At 38.1% G+C, this 22,731-nt stretch overlaps 1 protein-coding gene across 2 annotated transcripts; it reads left to right on the plus strand.

Moving 5' to 3' along the window:
• Window positions 1–26: 26 nt before the first annotated feature.
• On the plus strand, window positions 27–16,361 carry RCN2 (reticulocalbin 2). Of its 2 annotated transcripts, none has more exons than XM_039238120.1 (7): window positions 27–369; window positions 764–869; window positions 4,199–4,395; window positions 10,039–10,152; window positions 13,694–13,790; window positions 14,861–15,003; window positions 15,532–16,361. In XM_039238120.1, the coding sequence occupies exons 1-7, from the start codon at window positions 226–228 to the stop codon at window positions 15,682–15,684; spliced, it is 954 nt and encodes a 317-aa protein (XP_039094051.1). In that variant the 5' UTR covers window positions 27–225; the 3' UTR covers window positions 15,685–16,361. The 2 variants fall into 2 exon arrangements, with proteins under 2 accessions (XP_039094051.1, XP_039094052.1); XM_039238121.1 differs by having other exon boundaries at window positions 14,864–15,003.
• Window positions 16,362–22,731: the final 6,370 nt, after the last annotated feature.

Here is a 22,731-nt window from a genome sequence, read left to right on the forward strand (position 1 = left end):
GCCATTTAGGCCTCGGGCTGGCCAGCCCCACCACTGCAGTAGTCGCTCGGGCTTCCTTCGGCTAAGGCCCGAGGGAAGGCGGCCACCGCCCCCTCCGCGTCGCGTTCTCTCCTCCCCACGTACCGCGGCACCGTCCGTTCGCAGCAGCCGGAGGAGCGCTGCTGCGGGTCTGAGTCCCCGCTGATATCCTTCCTCCCCTTTCTGTGTCCGCGGCGGGCCGGCGCGATGCGGCTGGGCCCGAGGCCCGCGGCGCTAGGGCTCCTGCTGTTGTGCGCCGCGGCAGCCGGCGCTGGGGACGCCGAGGAGCTGCACTACCCGCAGGGCGAGCACCGCAGCGACTACGACCGTGAGGCGCTGCTGGGCGGCCAGGTGAGGCGGCCAGGGCCGCGGCTGGGAGGGCCGGGCTTCGCACCGCGGCTGCCGCGGGCTTTGTCCCGGGACAAAGAGGGGCGGCCAGGCTAGGCCTGGCCCGGGCGGCCTGACAATGGGGTCCGGGCGGGGCGCCGCTCACTCTCTGGGGGACCCCGAGGCCTCCGAGCCTGGAAATAGCGCGGCCCAGGAGCCGGAACCCTCCCACCCTCCAGTCACGGGGCAGGATCACTGAAGGTGTGTAGGAGGTGGGGGCCTTGGAGAGCAAGTGTGGGTCACCCCAAAAACCCTGGGCAGGGAAGGCTTCTGGTAGCCTTATTTTTTCCACCATTTTGCCCCACTGATGGTAATGCTTTAACCCCCCCTCCCCCCCGTGTATTGCTTACCCCCAAAGGAAGAAGTCGATGAATATGTTAAACTCACTCCCGAAGAACAACACAAAAGACTGAAGTCAATCATAAAGAAAATTGATTTGGATTCAGATGGCTTCCTCACCGAAAGTAAGGACGTCCTACATCACTAACAATGGAGAAATCCCTTTGTAGGAGACAGGACCAAGCATTTTATGAAGCAGGGGTATCTGTTGAGTGTAGATTGCTAGTGTTACAACAAATGAGAGGTACTGTCAGAGGGGGGAAGAAGGACATGTTGAGTCAGTTTTATCTGGAAATCTTCAGACATAGGTCCCAAGTAAAAATCAGTGCTCTCCAGTAGTATATAAACATCGTTAATGCTACGTGGTATGTGCAATTCATACAGTGAGCAAGCACCCTATGTCTCACGTGACTTTTATCAATGTCAACAATGTGATTCTTTTTAGAGTATTTCTCTAAATACATTGACATATTTTGTCAAAAACCTTCTTATGGTGTTATGTGATCTATTGCTCTTTTGATCTATGCTTCATTAGGAATTTAAGAATTTGCTTCTTTTTTATAAGTAGAGAAAGACCTGTTGCATGTAAATTACATTTATTACAAATTATTAAAGCTGGTAGAGGCCTTAGAATCATCCTGTCCACCTCTCTTTGTAGAGCTGAAGAAACTGAAGAGCAGAGGGGTAAGTGCCTTTCTTAAATGAGTGGCCAGAATTAGAATCCAAATTTCTTGCTCTTAATTCAGTTCTAATATCCTTCACTAAAAAAAAAAAAATCTGAAGGGCACCTGGGTGGTAGAGTGGATTAAGTGTCTGACTTGGGCTCAGGCCATGATTTCACGGTTTGTGGGTTCAAGCCCTGCATCAGGCTCTGTGCTGACAGCTCAGAGCCTGGAGCCTGCTTTGGATTCTGTGTCTCCCTCTCTCGCTGCCCCATCCCTGCTTGTGCTCTGTCTCTTTCTCTCAAAGATAAACAAACATTAAAAAAAAAAATCTCAGGGGTACCTGGGTGGCTCAGTTGGTAGAGTTTACTTTAAAAAATCTGACTGCTCTCAGGTAGGTTCTCCTGTCAGAAATGAAATGCACAGATTATTAAAAGAGTATTCAATTGCTGTGCAACTGTCTCTCCTCATTGCTTAATTCAAGTGGTAAACCCTATCACCTTTCTAAGTCGATCTCCAAAAAAGTCAGGAGATATTTTGCTATAACTTTTTTTTTAAGGTTTAGAGAGAGAGAGAGGAAGAAAGAGGGAGAGAGAGAATACCAAGCACGCTCTGTGCTGTCAGTGAGAAGCCCAGTGCGGGCCTCAAACTCACAAACTGTGAGATCATGACCTGAGCAGAAACCAAAGGATGCTTAACTGACTGAGCCACCCAGGCACCCCATATTTTGCTACAACTCTTATTTAAATGCTCACTATCTGAAGTCAATCATAAAGAAAATTGCTGGACAGAGAAGTACAAAATAATTGGTAAATTTAAGATATGTTGTCAGTAAAATTGGTGCCCTCAGGAATATTAAGGTTTTGGTTTATCTACTTCAAATAAAAACAAAGCTTTAGACTCTAGTTGTCCTCTAAAAATAGGTCTATCTTTGGTTGCACTAGCAAGCACACAGAAAAAGTTGATTTGGAAGACTTTGTGGCACCTGTCTATTAGGGCTTAGATATGTTCAAATATTTAATAGTAAACTTTAAATAAGTTTAAAGTTAGAAGGAACTGAGTTCAAATCTTCATTTTACATATGAGAAAACAAAAACTTGAGAGGGTAAACTTAGAACCCCTTGTTGCACAGCTGAAGAGTGAACCCGTTTCTGGTCCCTTTTCCAATTATTCTATTATGTCATGATGATCTCTTTAAATAAACCAGAAGAAACCCTCATTGTACTTGAAGGACCCTTCAGAGAAGTTTGCTAATTTGCACTTTAAGGACTAGGACTGGACTCAGGTTCTTCAGAGCATAAAATTCGATGGAAGGAGTTTGAGCTTTAGAGCCAAACATAGGTTTGACTCTGGATTCTGCTTACTGGCTGTGAGTCCTCAATTCCAAATGGAAATTTCTTGAACTGTAAAACAGATTAGAAATGGAAATGGAAAATGATTAGAATTGCCTTCCTTTGAAGATTAGAGACAGCATTATGTGGAGGACCTGATACGTAATCGTTGTTCAGTAGATGGTTGCCATAATAATTATTCTGCCCTAATTTAGAGTTTCAGAAGAGACCAAGTGTCTTCACTTTTCAATCCACTTGACCTCCCCCAAACCAAGAGGAGTTCCACTCTTTAAACCAAATGGTGTATCACCTTTAAGCCAAATGGTGTCTTTGCAAGTATTTTGGCTTTAAGCCTGCTGTCCTTGCAAATATTCATGTTCTTCCCCCACCACCTTTTTTCTATAATGCAGTATAGTAAATATCTCTGAATAGATTATTTTAAAGTTGATCTGAATGTGGACATTAGAGATTTAGAAACTTTCTCCCAGGTCTTCAGGTACCAAGTTAAGAAAGAGAGCTGTTGGAAGAAGGGCTTAACTCATAAGTGCTACCCATAACTTCTGTTAAAATTTTCTCCAGAAGTTTTATGACCTGGTTGAAGGACATATACTGTAACAGTTTTTCTCAAACATCAGTCACTTGAATACATTTTCAGTTTAGACCATTTACTATTTACCATCTCTTCCTTAATATGGTTTTGATTCAACTCAACATGAAATTTATTTTAAAGGGAAAATTTATATTAGTTTCATAAATGAAAACACTTTTTTCTAATACATATTAAAATAGGCAGTTATAAACATATTTGTACTTCCCAAGAGATCAGTGATAGTTAGCAAAGGTCATCTGCAATTTTGTGGATAGTTTTTATTTTTTTATTTTTTTATTTATTTTAATATTTTTATTTATTTCTAGGAGAGAGAGAGCGTGAGCAGGGGAGGGTCAGAGAGAGAGGGAGATACAGACTCTGAAACAGGCTCCAGGCTCTGAGCTGGCAGTCAGCACAGAGCCCGAGGCAGGGCTCGAACCCACAAACCGCAAGATCATGACCTAAGCGAAAGTCGGACGCTTAACTGACTAAGCCACCCAGGCGCCCCAATTTTGTGGATAATTTTTAAAAGTCAAGTGCTATTTTGGCTAATTGCTAATTCATTTAACAAATAACTTATTGAGCCAGGCACTCTCCAGGCATTTAGAGTACCTCAATGAACAAAACCTATTCAAACTCTGTACTCAAGGAGCATGCATTCTATTTGGATCACATAGTATTATTATATTCTTGGACTCCAAACTGCTCTCCCCACCTTCTCCTATTTCTGTTGAATACAACGAGGCCAATTCTCATTCAGTATTTGAAAACACTCAAGATTTTTTTTCTTTTAGATAAAGTTTAGAAACCTTCACTTCTGTAAATATCAGAATTACTGTCAACATTCATTGTGTTCTGGGAAATTCTCACAGGTGAACTCAGTTCGTGGATTCAGATGTCTTTTAAACATTATGCTATGCAAGAAGCGAAACAACAGTTTGTTGAATATGACAAAAACGGTGATGGTAGTGTGTCATGGGATGAATACAACATTCAGATGTATGATCGTGTGATTGACTTTGATGAGAACACTGCCCTGGATGATGCAGAAGAGGAGTCTTTTCGGCAGGTGAGTGTGTGTGCACAAGCTGTTCCTTTTGATCTGTCAGTTCACTTTCCCTTCCTGCATGAACGAGCACAAGAGGTTCTGAGATTATAGACTGGGAGTGCCTTGTTCTCTGGGCAATCGCCTGTTCCACTTCAGTGGTCATTTTGATGGTTTCCTTTCTCACCGGATTTAGGACTCTTATTCCAGACTACCTAAATTATCCTTGCATTTGTTTTTCTCAGCTGCATCATTTGTCTTCCTTGCTAGAGTTGCTTTTTGGTGTACTTTGAATATGTACCTCAATATTTTATTTTTTGTTGTTGTTAAACACTTTTATATCATATTGACTAGGATTATAGAGGCCCATTCCCATTTGTAAACAGATAGTTTTATATAAATTATTCAGAAAAATTTTAATTGTAATAAAATACACATAAAGTTTACCATTTTAATTTTTTTAATTTTTATTTTTGAGAGAGAGCATGAGCAGGGGAGGGGCAGAGAGACAGGGGAACAGAGGATCTGAAGCGGGCTCTGCACTGACAGCAGAGAGCCCAATGCGGGGCTTGAATTCATGAACTGCGAGATCATGACCTGAACTGAAGTCAGATGCTTAACTGACTGGGCCACCCAGGCGCCCCCATTTAACCATTTTTAAGTATGGAGTACAGTAGCGTTAAGTACATTCCTTGTTAATGGAACCAATCTCCAGAACTCTTTTCACCTTGCAAAACTGAAATTCTAAACTCATTAAACAACAACTTCCCATTCCTCCTCCCCTGGGTCCCTGGCAATCACCATTGTACATTCTGTCTTTGAATTTGATTATTCTAGGAACCTCATATAAGTGGAATCATACATATTTTTGCCTTTTTGTGAGTAGCTTACTTCACTTAACATAATGTTGTAGTCTGTGTGAGAATTTCCTTTTTAAGACTGAATAATATTCTATTGTGTGTGTATACCACATGTATATCCATCCATATATTGTGTGTATATACCACACTTTGCTTATCCATGGACACTTGGGTTGCTTCAACTTTTTGGCTCTTGTGAATAATGCTATGAACATGGGTGTACAAATACCTCTTTGAGACCCCGCTTTTAATTCCTTGGGGTATACGCCCTGAAATGGAATTGCTGGATCATATAGTAATTCTATTTTTAATTTTTTGAGGAACTTTCCTATGGTCTTCTGTAGACGCTGCACCATTTAAAATAACTCATTTTTGAAGATTCAGTATCACTATGAGTTTTGTTGATTCTCATGGTTTAATTTGTCATAATTATAAGATGTCTTGTTCTGGTGCTTTTTTTTAAACTATCTATTTTTTAATTTTAAGTTTATTTATTTTGAGAGATAGTATGAGCAGGGGAGGCCAGAAAGAGGGGGATAGAGAGAGAATCCCAAGCAGGCTCCATGCTGCCAGCTGCAGAGCCCCACCCAGGGCTGAAACTCATAGATCGTAAGATCATGACCTGAGGTGAAAGCAAGATCAGTCACTTAACTGACTGAGCCAGCCAGGTTCTAATGCTTCTTAAGCAGAAGTGAAGAAGATAATTTTTATTTAGGAATTAATAAGAACTCTTAATTAGTAATTTGTAGGAACTTTTCAAGACAAAGGAAAATAAGCTTAAAAAATTGCTATTTCAATATGAACTTTCACATTTCAAAGGTAATTATAAAGACTTTTTTTGAATAGATAGTTTTTATATATGGAAAAAATAAACCCAGGGCTCCTGGGTGGCGTAGTCAGTTAAGTGTCTGACTCTTGATCTCAGAGTCATGAGTTCAAGACCCATGTCGGAGACCCAGCATGGAGCCTACTTAAAAAATAAATGAATAAACAAACTGGTTTAATTAAACCAAATACCTTGTTGCAGATTGCTACATCCCAAAATATTAGTCAAGGGTGCTTGGAAAGCATTTGAGCTTCTTCCATTCTTTAACATTTCATTACAGTGTCTAACTTTTAGTCTTTGTTTTGGCCATACTTATCATTGTACATGCTGTTTATTTCAGAATCATATTGACCACTTGAACTCTATAGGCCATCACTAACTCAAAGGGAATTGTTTTTTTCTGCTAATAATTATGCTATGGGTATGCCACCAGTGTTGAGATTAAGGGCCTTAGCCTTGGAGCCAGTCTGCCTGGCTTCATGTCCAGCTGTACAACGTAACAGTTGTGCAGCTTTGCGTAAACTATTAAACCTCCTTATACATCAGTTTCCTCATATCAAAAAATGAGGATAATAATAGTATGGAGAAATAGCAGTAAATAGGTGCAACTGGGCAGGTAAACAGTTTTCTGTTGATTTAAAAGAATACTATTGGAGAAAGCATGTGTGATTCACATAGGTTTATATTTAATATATAATTAGCTTTTAAAAATTATTGAAGCATTGGTTAACTATATCTGCTTCAGATAAGATTCCTTTTCCCTTTTCTCCTCCTTATTTGGGTCTTCATCTTACAGCAGACTGAAGAGAGTGGAAATCAGTCTTTTTACTATTTAATGCTAAAAAAGAAACAAATGATAATGACATCTGGGATTTGCCTGTCTCCTAGATATCCAGTAGGAATTAATTAATCTTAAAAGTATCATTTGAGTTCTGAGACTTTTCTAAAACCAAACCATGGAATGATATAATGACTTACCTGCTAGGTAACAAGTGAGAAATTAAGTAGAGTATTTGAAAATCTTACTAGAATCAGACTATAATTGTATCCCTTTTTTTTTTTCTTTTGGCACCCGGAAGATTTCATAACTATCCCATCAAAACATGAGAAATGTTTATGTGTGATTTCTTGAGTCTGTATTCTTGGAACGGGGTGATTAGTAATAGATGATGGTGTTGAGAAGAAAGATCTGCACTTTGAAGGGATACAAGACCCATTAATATCAACTGTTTATGAAGTTTTCCTTTTAAAAAATGTCTGGTTCTAACAATGGGTTTGCCACCAAGGTACTCAGTACATTTTGATTATTAAACTCTCCTTTTCAAGCGTGAATTAGATCTTAATAGTGTAAAGGAATTGATGGATCCCTAAAATGAATACTTCTCAATGGGCATCCTGCTGGTTATTCTTCGACAACCCAGGAATATCTCTACATGAGGTATTATCTCATATCTCTTGTCATGGCCCTGTATGAAGTTCTAATCATAATGCTTTATTAGAATTTGATATATATAACCCCCTAAAAGTGGACATGGGGTATAAAGATAAACTCAGACACTTCTGCATTATTCTTCAAAATAAAAATCAACGAGGATGAAGAATGAATTAGTCTTACTCAAAGTTACGGACTTAACATTATACCATAACTAATCGTCAAAAGTAATTGGATATCTAAATAAAATGAAATTTTTCTATATGGAAGCCTATTTAAAAAAACCCAAAAATCAATGTGATGCGTGAATTTTATCTTATTTTTAGTAACTCTCCGTGTAGAGAATAGAGATAACCTGTAATAATGGCCCTCTAAGGCTGTGAAATGCCTGAAGAAGCATTTCTTTATGTAATGATGAACAATTATAGTCAGCACTTTTAGGCAGGATAATTAAAGTTTGGGGACCTACCTGGCAAAAGTTCAGTTGGTATAACTTCTAAAGCCAGCTGCTGAATGTGCATGTACAAGCAATATTTATTTATGTGAGAATCTGGCATGTGGCTAATCAGAATTTTTAAGACCTAGACTTTTGTTCTGGTATCACACACAGGTTATATATTTCCTCATGTAAAATCATTAGTCTACCAAAAGATGGCAGTTTTGTTCTTCACAAGTTTCTGTTATAATAAAAAATAAATGATTATGGTCATTTCTACCTTCTTACTACCGTATGTAGCACTTTCCATTCTCCACTAGAATACAGTGTTGTTACAAAGAAGAGTGTTGAGGTTTTATGAAACTGACAGCCTTTTTTGTTGTTATCTTTTGCCACTTTGGAAAAACAGTCTTTCTGTGTATTGGCTTCTTTAATTTGAGTTGCTCTTAAATTGTTTATTTCAAATAACCATGAATAAACTGTTTTTTTAATTTCATTATGTCATTTGATTTTAAAAATCTTAGAAATATGAACAAGAAAACTACTTTCCTTAATTTTTTTTTAAAACAATCTGAGCTTGTTGAAAGAGATCCTTTCTTTCCATAGGCAAATTTGGCCAAATTCAGCTCCCGCTGCTTAAACATGGACCTTTTTGCTCCAAACTGAAGGGTTCTTTCATAAGGAAATCTAAGCACTTAGTATTTTGAATAGTGGTTTATTCAAAAAGAACTTGATTGACTGAACAAAGTACCTCAAATTCTTGTTTGTCTACTTTTCCCCATGTTAAATCCCTGAACATCAAATGTAAATTATTTGGCCTAGTTATGTGAATTTAGGAAACATTAAGTTAGAAGGAGCTATTTGGAAACAAGGTTGTTGTTATTTTTTTCTGTCATGACTTGGTAGGTATAACTGGCTAGTGGAATCTGGATGGTTTAAAAGATGAACTCCTTTGGGGAAGAAGTGAGCCTCTCCACTGTAAATCAGTCACTGTAAAAGAACTAGTGTTTCAGTAAATGACTGCTACCTAACGTCTGTTCTAGAAAACTGAAAAGAGCATTTCTTTTCAACAGTGAGACACAAAAGCTTCTAAAATATTTGAAATTGTGGGTTTTTTTTTTCATGTGCTGTTTAATGCATACAGTTTACAGAAAGGAAAGTTTTTCCCATAAATTCTCAAAATAGAATTTATGCAGGATTAGCAATATAGAACTGTTGGCTTCCAAGGCTCTTGATTACAGAATTACCTTTGAGAAATGCATTAAAAGCAGCCTTGTCTCTAATAGCCGCCACTTATTTTAGTAATTGTGCATATTCCATAAAGGAAAAAAGAAAGATGGGTGTGAGAAAGTAGAAAAGTGTGTTTACTTAATTTCAAAATAGGTCCGCTTCGGCTTTTGATGTGTTTGTACCTGAATAATTATTAGCACTCTAAAGCCTACCAACAGTAGACTTTGAAATATTAGGTACATATACCAAAAGTATTCTCATAAGAGGGCTATTTTTCTGAAACCTGTTAACATTTTTGAAAAGTCATTCCAAGGACCAGAAAACAATTTGAAAATTATATAGCAAGAAATAATACATAGTCTGAATTTATTGCTTTTTGGGCATTCAAAAAGTTGAGATTGTTACAGAAGATAATGTATAGTACTGTAGGAAGGATCAAAGTTCAACATCCCAGCTGTACTTCTGACATCTCTCTCGATCATTTAATTTTAGTTTTCTATTAATAATAGTAATATGTAACATTTCTTAAATGAATAAGTTACTAATTGCTTGAGAGGGATTCTCATCCCAATTGCTTAATAGAGATTTTGATCCTGATTTTATAGCTGAGGAAACCAGAGAGGTTAAGCAACATGCCCTTACCATAGCTGGTAAGTGGCATTGCTAGCATTCAGATCTGAGTCACTCTGACTCTAGAGTTTGTGTCTCAATTGCTTCTCATAAATGTTTGTTAATCTGTCTAACCTGCCCTCAAAGCGGCGATATGAAGATAATGTATGAGAATGTACTTCAGATTTCACATAGTATGTATTTTTCAAAGTATGTATAAAGATGTTGCCATGTGGATGAGACCTTAAAAATATTCAATGTTTAATTTTCAAAGCTTCATTTAAAGGATAAGAAACGATTCGAGAAAGCAAACCAAGATGCAGGTCCTGGTTTGAATCTTGAAGAATTTATTGCTTTTGAGCATCCTGAAGAAGTTGATTACATGACGGTAAGGAAGACAACTTTTAAGAGAATTCTTGAGTGACCAAAATTTAAAACCTGGTTTTTTCTAAGTTGTTAAAATGAATTGTATAGCAACCAGAATTTTTAATAGAACACAAGATCCAAAGATGTCTCCACTTAAGAGTAGAGGTGGGAAAGGGTGTCTACTGCTGGGGGAGGAGTGCTGATTAGGAGGGAGAAAGTAAATCTCCATCATATGTGTGAGCCGCATGCTTCCCTTGGCTGTTTTCTCCCTTACAACCACATTACCTTCATTGTCTTCCTTGTCTCTTGTAGCTTTCAGACTTTTCTGTTTTCCAGTATCAGTAACATCAGTACTTCCTATTTAGTTTACGACATAACTTGTAAGAAGTTCGCGTCTGGGAAAACATACTACCTTTGGATCCCTTTTCATAGGGTGTTGGTGAGGGGGTGGGTGCAGCTGCTGCTGATTTACGTGTTAGCAGCGTGAGGCATGAGGAGCCCTCTCATCGCTTTAGTACTTAAAAGAAGTACGAGTTGTTCAGAATTTTTGTTGAACTGTAGAATTTAACTCAGCAAGCATTGATTGAGTCCCTACTATGACGTGGCAAGCTTCTTGAGAACAGAAACTATCATATTGGAGGGTAAAGACTAACAAATAGCTTTATAAAAAAAAGAGACTAAACATTCAATATTGAGGTCTATTCCTAGGCTCAGCCCCCAGCTGTGTGGCTTGGTCCTCTGGATATTTCAGGAAGGGAAGATGTAGCTTTATGTTACATGGATCATGACCAGAAGCTGCTGTGTTGAATAATAAGGCTGCAGTTAACCTTTCTCTCTGTAGCCCAGTGGCAAGACCATTGTGACCACATTTGCCACTGAGGCTTCTGATTTCTCACTTGGCACTAAACACACAGACTAGTTTTGGAACAGTGCTGGGCAAAGTTTGTTTAAGTGCCAAAATTAAGTTAAGACTAGCTAATTGAACCCTAGCATGGCAGGCAGAGCATATGGGATATTGATTCTCTGGGGAATAAGGAGCAATTGACTCAAAGACTGAGGAGAGGAATGACTAGTGAAAGCAATGAAATAATTTGGGCATCATGCGCTATGGCCCCGGTGTATAATGTGGCAATGGAACGAAATAGGCATGAACAACATTTTGAAGAAAACACAGCAGAAATGTTGACTAAGTACGGGAAGATAAGGAAAAAGCCAGAGAGGACTCTGAGGTTTTCAGCTTGTGTAAAAATGATCAAAACAGTAGAACCGTTGGCAGAATGGGGTGTGTCAGGATGGAACAGGATGTGCCGAGTGGGAGTTGACTGCGGCACATAAGATGTGTGACCAAAAAGTGGTATCTCATTCAAAGCAGCTTCATTAATTCTTATTTACCTTAATTTGTTTTGGTGCATCCCTTTTTCCACTTAAAACATATATTTGATAAAGGGAAAGACAGGGTGCAAGATCAACTGGGTGATTTTACTTTGGATTAAAAGAATTTAAAGTACTTCATTCATGTAGTTCCAAAATTTCCTTTTTTTTTTTTTGAGGGAGAGAGAGAATCCCAAGTAGTCTCAGCCTCACAACTGTGAGATCATGACCTGAGCTGAAGTCAAGCATCAGATGCTTAACCAACTAAAACATTAAGGCACCCGCAAAATTTCTTTTAACCATGGCAACATTATTGAAATAGGTCTGTTGTCTCCCAAGAGGATTACTTAAGTGGAGGAATAATCATTTTAATCAGTGATTCTTAACTTACATGGGATCACAGACCCCTTAAAAAATGCGGAGCAACCTGTGGACTCTGTCCCAGAAAAATCACATATGCTCCTACACACAAAATATGGGATTATAATTTCAGGAGATTCTCAGATTCTCTAAAACTAATCTTTGGATATCTAGGTTATGATCCCCTGACTTCTGTGTATAAAATCTGTTAACATTTGAATTTTAGAAAACTAACAATTTGTATTTAAGTGTTATTTTATGCAGATGTAAAGGAAGCCTTTAGAATCGGAGACTTAATATATTTTCGTTACAGTTGTGATGCTAGAATCCAGGTGGAAAGGTGTTCGGGTGGCAGCAGGTTGTGAGGACAGAGTAATAACTGTAACCCATAAGAGGCGAGGCATGGAAGAAAAGAAACCAGGATGGTGATTAAAGAGTGCAGTAAAGTCATGGGGACTTGAATGTGTTAAAGGCATAGAAGAAGAAGCTGATAGAGAAGAGATTGGAGCCTTAGGAGAGGCCAGAGTTGAGAGTGAAAAGAAAACACTCAGGAAATGGAAAAGTATGGGATCTAGGAAGACTGTTGAGGGGTTCACCCTAGAGAAGGGGGAAAAGGTTGCTAACTCCTGAGATTGAAGAGAAGGATGAGAAGAATAGGCATAAAAATAGAGGCAATTAAAGATGAGGATGCAATGCTGGTAAACAAACGTTCCTTGGGGCTCCTGGGTGGCTCAGTCAGTTGAGCATCTGACTTCAGCTCAGGCCATGATCTCACAGTTTCATGAGTTCAAGCCACATATCGGGCTTTCTGCTGTCAGCACAGAGCCAGCTTGGATCGCCTGTCCCCTTCTCTCCCTCCCCTGTTCACACTCTGTCTCTCAGAAGATACCTTGTACCTTGTTTGGAAAAATGAGAGGGTCTTTGCCAAGAGAGTATTTGGAGAGAGTTGCAGTAAGGCTCAAAGTGGAGTTTTCAAAAAGCAGCTTTAGACTATGTGTTAGGGAAACTGAGACAGAGACAGACTTCTAAGCTACAGTGAGAGTCTACTGAAAGGAAAAAAATTAATTTATAAGCATTAGGTTTGTGTTTGTGTTTCTCTTTCTTTTAGACTTTATGATTCTGGAATAAAAGAAAGTGATATGGGTCTGCTGTATGGGGTGGAGATTGGCAAAGTAAGAAAAGGGTACCAGAAGATATAGGAAGGTAATAAGGGAAGGTTTGAAATAGCTGGCTATTAAACAGGTCATCTTGGGTCAAGTGTAACTAGAAAGTGTATAATCTTTGGGTTAAGGAGGATTGGTTGATAAAAAGCCAGGATAAAAATGAGGAGCAGATTTGTGGCAGTTTGGGGTGGATGGGGTAGATTTGGTGGAAGAGGAAGCAAGGAGGTATAGGTTTATGGGGGACTGACCCATTTCATTTAGATCTGGAGGCAGAACACTTAAACGCGAAGGGATCTAAAATGAGGGTCCTTTGTGGGGGTTGTTAATGGACTAGAGGAAAAGTGGAGCTAAAGGAGACTCAGGTGGTAAGAGGTGTCCTTCTGGAGAAGGGGAATGTGCAGAAAATAGGATTGTGATTTTAGTGCTCAGGTTGTTTAAGAGGGTGAAGTGGAGTTCTTCTCAGTAGCAGAAGCTATTGAATTTAAAACTACGTATTATTTGTGTGTGGTGTTATTCCTGCTTCTGAATTCCAGTGTTTAGAAAGATTGTCTTGCAAGTATGGACAACTAAAATGATTATTCTTAAAGAACTTCTGTACTAGGATGGACTCAGATGGTGGTGGGGAAATTTTGTAATTAATTGTTGTTGTTGTTTATGAACATGCAATAGGAATTTGTCATTCAAGAGGCTTTAGAAGAACATGACAAAAATGGTGATGGATTTGTTAGTTTGGAAGAATTTCTTGGTGACTACAGGCGGGATCCAAGTAAGTACCCTGGGGTATGTGGAAGGAGGAAGAAAATAATGGAATTAAGAAGAAAGGAATTGGGAGACAGGCTTGCTCACTGGGGTCTGTTTGACAGAGGGAAATGGAACAAGAAGAACTGTGCCTGATTTCTGCTTGTTCTGCCAAGTAAGTATAATACAAGCAAAACAGAAGGACTCACGGCTTATGTGAGAATGCTCTCACTTTTAGTTCCACGTCTAGATTCAAACAGTTTTCTTCCTTTCCAAACAAGTGTATTGTAATTATCAATCCAAATGGGCGAGGAGGAAAGGTTAATATTTTTAAGCAAAATCCTGTACCTTTGCATGAAGGTCTTAAAAGAAAAACAAAGTACTGAAATTACTGGTATAGACCGTGGAAGGCATCTTACTGAGTGTTTGAAATTTGAGGAGTCTGCATGTGCAGCTTTTTCTCTTCACAGCGACCTTTTTAGAATTGTTTCTTGAAAGCATCACTCAGTGCATATTTCACTTTAAAATCACACATGATATTACTTTACAAGCACACCTAGGAAGCTTTATATAGTCGCATGATGGACATGTGAAAACTAGATACCAGAACAATTAGCAGCAGTTAATTGTGATAATATACATCACTTTAAAAACTCTGAGTGGTGGGGCACCTGGGTGGCTCAGGTCATGATCTCACAGTTTGTGAAGTTCTCGTGAGTTCGAGCCCCATGTCAGGGTCTCTGCTGTCAGCACAGAGCCCACTTCTGATCCTTTGTCCCCCTCCTCCTCTTCCCTTTTCTCACTCGTTCTCTGTCTCTCTCTCTCTCTCCATCTCCATCTCTCTCTCTCAAAAAAAAAAAAAAAACCTTTAATAAAAAATAAAAACTCTGGATCATTTAAACTTACATGTCACTTTAGAAAATTATATAGTATATACTTATTTCAGGACTTTCCAGATAAGTGGATCTGTTTCATTGGGCTTCCTTGATGTAGTAAGCTTTACATTTATTTCCTTTATTCTGGGGATGTACCAAACTTCTTATTGGATACAGGTTCTATTCTTGTGTATGTATATTGTGTTTTATTTTTTTAATTAAGCAGCAAATGAGGATCCCGAGTGGATACTGGTTGAGAAAGATAGATTCCTGAATGATTATGACAAAGATACTGATGGCAGGCTTGATCCCCAAGAGCTGTTGTCTTGGGTAGTACCCAATAATCAAGGAATTGCACAAGAAGAGGTGAGTGTTAAAAAGTGACTATATATACTCCTCTTTCTCCCCCAGATAGGAAAAGAAATTCAAAGCCATAAGCCAAAAAAGAAGTAATGAAATTGTTTCTTTAGGATCCATGCATTGCTGTTTCTTGACTTAAATCTGTGAACTGTTTTACATTGTCAAGGAGACCAGGAAGTTAAGATTATATCATGTATTAATTTGATAGTACAGTGAATAGAACAATAAAGTTTATACTTTACCTATAAGGGCCCAACATAGGTTATATTAATTTGGCTTAACTTTGAGGTATCCTGCATTGGATTTGAGTGGGGAGGAGGCAGAACCTGGCAGAAATTGAGAAAGGGGATAATAAGAGAAGCTGTAGACAGCATGGTTATAATGTATAATATTTTGAGATACTTAGACAATAATGAGCACTTGGCACACCTGAATGGTTTTGACAAATCCTATCACATTGAAATGTGAACATCTTGCTGAAAATGCTTATTATACTTGACACCTTTTTGTTTTTTGTTTTGTTTTGTTTTGAAGGCTCTTCACCTGATTGATGAAATGGATTTGAACAGTGACAGAAAGCTCTCGGACGCAGAGATTCTGGAGCACCAGGACTTGTTTCTTACCAGCGAAGCCACAGATTATGGCAGACAGCTTCATGATGAGTATTTCTATCATGATGAGCTTTAATCCCTGGGTAGATCTGGTAGAGTACTGTCTCTTTTATAATTTGTTACCAGCTTTACTTTTGTGATAAAATATCGATGTTATATTTTACACTCAAGTCTTACCACAGAATGATCTTAAATGTAGATTGTAATCTTGGCCTTTTAGAAGAAGAACAAAACCAAACCTGGTATTTATTTCAAAATGTATTGAAGAAATAAAACAGTATTGTGCCATATGACAATGAAGTGTTTCCTGAATATTCCATGTGTTTAGTACTGTATTGTGGGATATTTGAGTTCTGTTTCCATACTTGAAAAGAATGCAGGATTTTAGAGATGCCTGAACAATATTATTTAAATAGTATGTGACTGAGCTATCAATTTTTCTTTTGTTTTAAGTAGGTTTAACTTTGGAACTGACAGAAAGGACATTGTTTTTAGATTTAGCATTTTGTTTTAAAACCTTTAAAGGAACCTTTAGAAGGACTTATACCTCACATTTTAATGTTGAGAAGTTCTGCTTAATTTTAAAATGGTTTCTATAAAGGGTTTTATTGTATGAAATAGAACTATATTTTTGCATATGTATAGATAGTAATTATATTTAATGTGTAACTATAGCATTTGGTGTGTGGAATTTGACATTGTCCAGAACTCTTCATTTTTGACTGATTAAAAATGAAATGTCCTATCTTTTTATATGTTTGTTTGTTTTTCTTTGATGTCTCAGATATCTCACATAAGTTTACATAATGATCTTACCTTATTCATTCTTAGATTTGGGTAGTGAGTGTTCTCAAAACTTAAATTATTCTTGCTACATATTCTTATTTTGTTTTTCTTTTTCTTCTTCTGATAAAAGAATTAAGTTATAATTGAATGTACACTTGACCTATTTTGATTGCTATTGTAATGAATGTGGTCCTGCTGCTTGGTGCTAGAAGTAACCCTAAGAATTACACAGGTTGAAATCAGTAGTAGAGCTGGTTAGTTATCAGTGGCAGAGCTCACTATCAGTTCTATTGAAATTAAAATCATACTTGATAAGTATTTGTCAGTTTCAACCTTATTCAGGGGATCAATTTATTCACCTTTGCAGCAAGTAAGAAAAATGACAAGGTGAGGAATTTGTGTTTTCCTAGCTCTTACCCACAGATAGTCTTTTTTTTTTTTTTTTTTTTTTTAATTACTTTTGGGGCACTTGGGTGACTTTTTGGTTGAATGCCAACATCAGCTCAGGTCATGATGATCTTGCAGTTCGTGGGTTCAAGCCCTCCATCGGGCTCTGTGCTGACAGCTCAGCGCCTGGAGCCTGCTTCGGATTCTGTGTCTCCCTCTCTCTCTGCCCCTCCCCTTCTGTCTGTCGGTCTCCTTCTCTCTCTCTCAAAAATGAATAAACATTAAAAAAATTTTTTTTAATTACTTTTATCTTGGGGGAAGAGGTCAGCTACATATTCTGTTAATCTTCTTCCAGACAAAAGTTATATCTTCTGTGGCACACATAGCGTTCAGGGGACTTAACAAGTCCTCAGTATTTGGGAAACCCTGAAGCTCTTTGTGATAGAATCATAGATAGAACACCATCTGCGTACCTCTCTGCCATCCCTATCTTTGCTGATGTGAAGTGTGAATGCAAATTGTAAACTTATACACCATATGATAGCTTGCCTACCCTGGTACCTAAAGTACAAGGTTTTCATTTTAACCTGCAACACTTATCTGGTCATAGCAGTTTAAGAATTAAAGATATGCCATTATCACTCACTTGTCACTTGTCAGCCTTACTGCAGTTGGGATATTAGCATGATAACTATTTGTTTTTGTTACTAGACTCTTCAAAAATCTATCAGAATTGTTAGGTCATTAGATATGGATTTTATTTTCATCTTAAGGAGTTAAGAATTAACATTCTACATTCAGCCTTGATATCATGCAAATAACAAGAATTTTGGTGATACCATTAGTGTTCAGTAATATCTGTTCTCCTTTCATTCCTGGCAAGAGGAAAATTACACTCCCCAGCCCCCTTGCAGGTAGACAATTGCTACCTCTGACCAGTTAAAAGTGAATGGAAATAGTGTGGGTCACTCTCAGACTGGGCCAGTGACCAACCTATTTCCTTTGCCATGGCATTGTAGAGAAGGCTTCAGTTGACATGGTGGGTCCACAAGATCAGAGAGGCCTTGATTTCTGAGTAACCACATGGAGGTCAGCTGGACTCTCAGTGGACTTTGCCTGATCAAAAAAATATAAACTTTTACTCTGTTAATCTGCTGAGATTGTGTTTGTGTGTGTGTGTGTGTGTGTTAAGCCACTGAGATCTTGGGGGAGGGGGCATGTAGTTTTAACAACAGCAGAGCCTAGCTTATCCTAAGTGAATATTTAGTATTAAACAACTGGCTTTTATAAGTATACGGAGAAAAAGCATCATCTGCTTGAAAAGAGTTTTATATCTTCTAAGTCAAACTAGAAAAATTTATTTTTAAGGCTTTCTTTGGATTTTAATTTTAATACACCTTTAAAAATAAAGCTTTTGTTTTTATTTCGGTAGAATTAGGAGAATTTGAATTTATCCTTCTAGCATGAGAGTAAAAATAGAATGTGGCTTTTTGAATTATTGGCTGGTTCTGGCTAAAGGACTTAATCACTTCCATTGTTTGACTGCAGGTACTACTTCAGAATGAAAAAGTTGACAGGATTTGTACAAATCAATTCTTAGGAGGTTCTGATTGGGCAAATTTACAGGACAGAAAATGGCTGTCTAGCTTATGATATGAATTTAAAGGAAGCCAGGACACTCAGAGTAAAAGCCACAATGTCATGTTTGGCTTACTTATTCTTTCCATTGCAGTTAAAAAAAAAAAAGGCTTTATTTTTTATAGCACTTGGAGGTTCACAGCAAAATTGAGCACAAGGTACAGTGAATTTCCATATACTTTCTGCTTTCCACATGCAAGCAGCCTTCCTGCTCTCAAAATCCTGCACCAGTGACCATACAATGACATGATATTATTACCCAAAGGCCAAAGATCATAGTTTACATTAGGGTTCACACTTCGTGTTGCACATTCTGTGGGTTTGGACAAATAAGTTATGACATGTATCCACCATTATCGTATCATAGAGCTGTTTCACTGCCTAGGAATTATTTGTGCCTTCCCCATCCCCAACCCCTGGCAGCCACTGAATTTAATGTCTCTAGTTTTGCCTTTTCTAGGAAGTCATACAATTGGAATCATATAGTATGTAGCCTTTTCAGATTCCTTTGCAGTTTTAAATGTAAGAATAAATTTGTGCTGTTGGTTCTCTAAGGTTTTTGTGTAACAACATTTCCTTGTAAGTGGGAAATTTCTACTTAGTGTATGAAATCTTTTTCACTTTGGAAAATGGGATAGGAGAGCCAATTAGAGTGAAATTTTTGATAAAAGTAGAGCAACCAATTTGCTTTATTTCAACATTAAGTTTTGTGGAATAAATATTTGGCTAGATTTCCTGGCTGCTATAAATTATTTTTATAACTGGTATCAATGAGCATCTCAACTACCTAAGGGACTCCAGAGAAGCTACCAATTATAAAATATCTCAGTTTTATTTGGAAAAAGGGACTCAATCCAAGTACTAAGAAACACTAGTACCTAAAGTTTACCATATCTTGATTTCAAATTAACCAAAGACGGTTTGTGAGGTGTATAAAGGAAACCATTTGAGTTTATAAAACTATTTAAAAATGGTTAAAGGGATTTTTAGATACAAGATAGCCTTTAATCTTGATTTTACACACCTTAAAAAACAAAGTCCTAACTAGTTCTCAGTTTTACAAAGATATTTTTCTTCTCTTAGACCAGGTTCCAATGAACAGAAGGCATCACTGTTTTGCTCTGTTGTACCCTTAGCAGTGGTTAGTGACACAGGTAAAGAAGCTATCCCATTACAAGATACACTGAAAACATAAACAAAGGTATTTTTGTGCCAATTGCTGGACCATCAGAACTGATGCCGTGTTGTTCCGTCTATGACAATGACATCATGCAAGTGATTGATTTCCTAAGAATACTCTAATGAAAAACTTGATCACATTTAATTGTGGACTGCCTTTGTGGTGACAAGGAAAGGGAAACCAGGCCAAGCTGAGACTGAGCTGTGATGAAGCGATTTACACATGACCTGGCAGTCACACAGCAAGTTTGTCTTCAGTCCTTGCTCCTTCAGCCCTTCCACATTATATAGTGCAACATCTCAGCACTCCCAAACAACCCACCAAAACAAAATAACAATTCCTACGTGCTTAAGAGACGGAAAGAGATGGAGATTGTATTGATGCCACTACCCTGCTAAATTTAAAGACGTGATACATATTTATAAAAGTTGATGTATAGCAAAAAGAAAAGGTATAACAGCTTATCTAGAAATCAATGTATTATCTTGCACTTAAAAAATGGAATGTAAGCTTCTTGAGGGCTTGCAGCTGTATCTTCTTGACCATCATGTGTCCAGGATGTGATTAGCACTTGGTGGGTATCTACTCAGTAAATGTACTTAATGGTACAAGAGGAGAGAGTTGACATGATATCCTTTTGTTTCAATGGCTGTGGCGTTTTTTTTTTTCTTTATGTCTCAGCCTTTCTTGCTTTGTGGTCTCTATATTCTTTATCTCTTTGGATATTTAAGTCTATTTATGTTAAAGTGTCTTTGAGATGATTCTGTGACCTCTAGTTATAGTCCCTTTTAGTAGTCCAATATCTCTGCCTTGTTGTGGTTTGCAGATTATAGCTGAATTCACATTTAGTGAGAGTCATTTTCATGGGAATCTGACACATTGTGGAAGTGTCCTTTGTTAAACCCTGTGGTTTTATCTGTTCTGGACAGGTTTCTGTGTTAAATTTCTTAGCCTGAAGTTTCCATACTTCATAATAAGGTGAATTAGGACCTCCCCTGTATATGCACAGGCAAGTGTTGGATCCCAATTTCTCATCAGTGACCTCATACATCCATGACTGGCAGATCCTGTAATTTCTTGCTCCTTTTAGACCAGTAAGTGGGGTTTTTCTACTCTCCATCTCAGAGAAATCTTCCTTCATGGTCCTGGCCAGCTCTCCACTTGTATAAGCATCACATCTCCTTCCCTCTCTTTGGCATTAGACCTCAGCGCCAGTGGTTAAGACCCATATCCAGCGGCCATATCTGGTTCCCCTGTGAGCCATTTTGCCCCTGTTGATTCCTTCCTTATTTCCAGCACCAAAGAGATTTCTTTTTTCTACCTTTGTACTCTGATTTATATTCTTAAATGTTTTGGATTGTATTTTGTCCAGCATTTCCATGTATTTGGAGCAGGACTTCAGTCAGCCATGATTACTAGAAGAATTCATGTTAATTTATATTGCAACAGAGCTGAAGATGCTATATAACCACAGACTAGGAGCATCTAATAGTGCAAAAATAATGGAACATATAGAATGCAGTCTTACATGCTTTTCAAATAAAAATGCTATGTGCAGATTGTGAGAAAAGTCCCACTGCTATTTTGATCTCATTTGCATTTTCTTCCTGAGACTTAGCCATAAGGTCAGAGCAAACCAGAGGCCAGTTGAGTCAACTAAATGACTAAGCAAGAATTCTTAAAATTCCTCAAAAGAAAAAGAATGGGGACATGTAAAAAGGACACTCGAGTCAGCTTGTAGGGGCTCCCACTGGCCACATACGTAGAGTTTAAGCAACAGAATGAGTCATTTAATAGATTATAACATTTTGAATAAAATAAGAATCTATGAGTCCATGGTGATATAAAGTAATGAATTAAACAAGTGAGCAAAAGAGGGAACCTCCCTCCATATGGCAGAATGCCAACTGATAAGCATAAAACAAATGATGGGGTTAGAAAGCTTCGTCAATGGATGCTACAGCCAGTGGGTGAAAGTTCGGTGAAGAATGCTATATTTAAAGTTTCAAGGCATCTCACCACAGATGACTTTTTCATTATAAAGAGAAAAACAGTTACTTTATAGCTGAGAAACCTGGTGGACACCACCTTAACCAAATGATCAAAATTAACATCAGCAGTATCAGGACACACTAATACTATTTGTCTTCTGATATGGTCTTGAGAAGGACACACCATCATTTCTGTGGCATTCCTGACAAAAAATAGACAGTCTGAATCACTGCAAGGAAACCTTAGATAGACACAAAGTGAGGGACATTCTACAAATACTTATGTTCTTCAAAAATGACATGTGAAGAAAGAGATTCAAGTATGACAGCCAGATACAACATGTGATCCTGGGCTACATCCTGAAAAAAGAAAAAAAAGGGATAAAGGACATTAATGGAACAATACTGACATTTGGAAATGTAGTGTAATTAGTTAATATTATTGTACCAATGATAAATCTCCCTAATTCTGACAATTGAACCATGGTTTTAATGAGAATGTCCTTGGTCTAAAAATACACACTGAAGTACTTGGAAGACAAAGGAGCATGATATCTGCAACTTCCTTTCAAATCGTTACAAAAATGTATATGCATGGAGAGGGTGGGGAGGGAGGGGAAGAGAAAGAATAATGATGCAAATGGGGCAAAACTAAACAGTTGGTGAATCTGAGTCAAAGTTATATTCTTGAGGGGCTCCTGGGTGGCTCAGTTGGTTAAGCATCTGACTTCGGCTCAGGTCATGATCTTGCAGTTTGTGGGTTTGAGCCCTGCATCGGGTTCTGTGCTGGCAGCTCAGAGCCTGGAGTCTGTTTCCGATTCTGTGTCTCCTCTCTCTGCCCCTCCCCCGCTCATGTTCTATCTCTGTCTCGAAAATAAATAAACTATAAAAAAAATTTTTTTTAAGTTATATTCTTGAAACTTTTCTTAGGTGTAAAATTATAGCAAAATGTAAGAATTACCCCTTAAAATACTTCCTAATGATAGTCTTGACCTTGGACTTTGGATCAAGGTTGATTCTGCAGATGGATATAACCAGGAGGTAAAGGCAGGAAACCAGATGGGTCATTTCAGAGTTCACTGGAAAACACCACTAAGTGTATGTTGTCAGGTTGACTTTGAGAAGATCATTTTGGTTGTAG

Source organism: Hyaena hyaena, unplaced genomic scaffold, assembly GCF_003009895.1.
Source record: "Hyaena hyaena isolate Hyena2069 unplaced genomic scaffold, ASM300989v1 scaffold_137, whole genome shotgun sequence".
NCBI classification, from domain to species: Eukaryota; Metazoa; Chordata; class Mammalia; order Carnivora; family Hyaenidae; genus Hyaena; species Hyaena hyaena.

Bases quoted from the DNA above. Each gene is read 5' to 3' on its own strand.
- RCN2 (XM_039238120.1), top strand. From the start codon at position 226: ATGCGGCTGGGCCCGAGGCCCGCGGCGCTAGGGCTCCTGCTGTTGTGC. The intron at 370-763 runs GTGAGGCGGCCA...TTACCCCCAAAG, and splicing joins AGGCGCTGCTGGGCGGCCAG to GAAGAAGTCGATGAATATGT. The intron at 870-4,198 runs GTAAGGACGTCC...AAATTCTCACAG, and splicing joins AGATGGCTTCCTCACCGAAA to GTGAACTCAGTTCGTGGATT.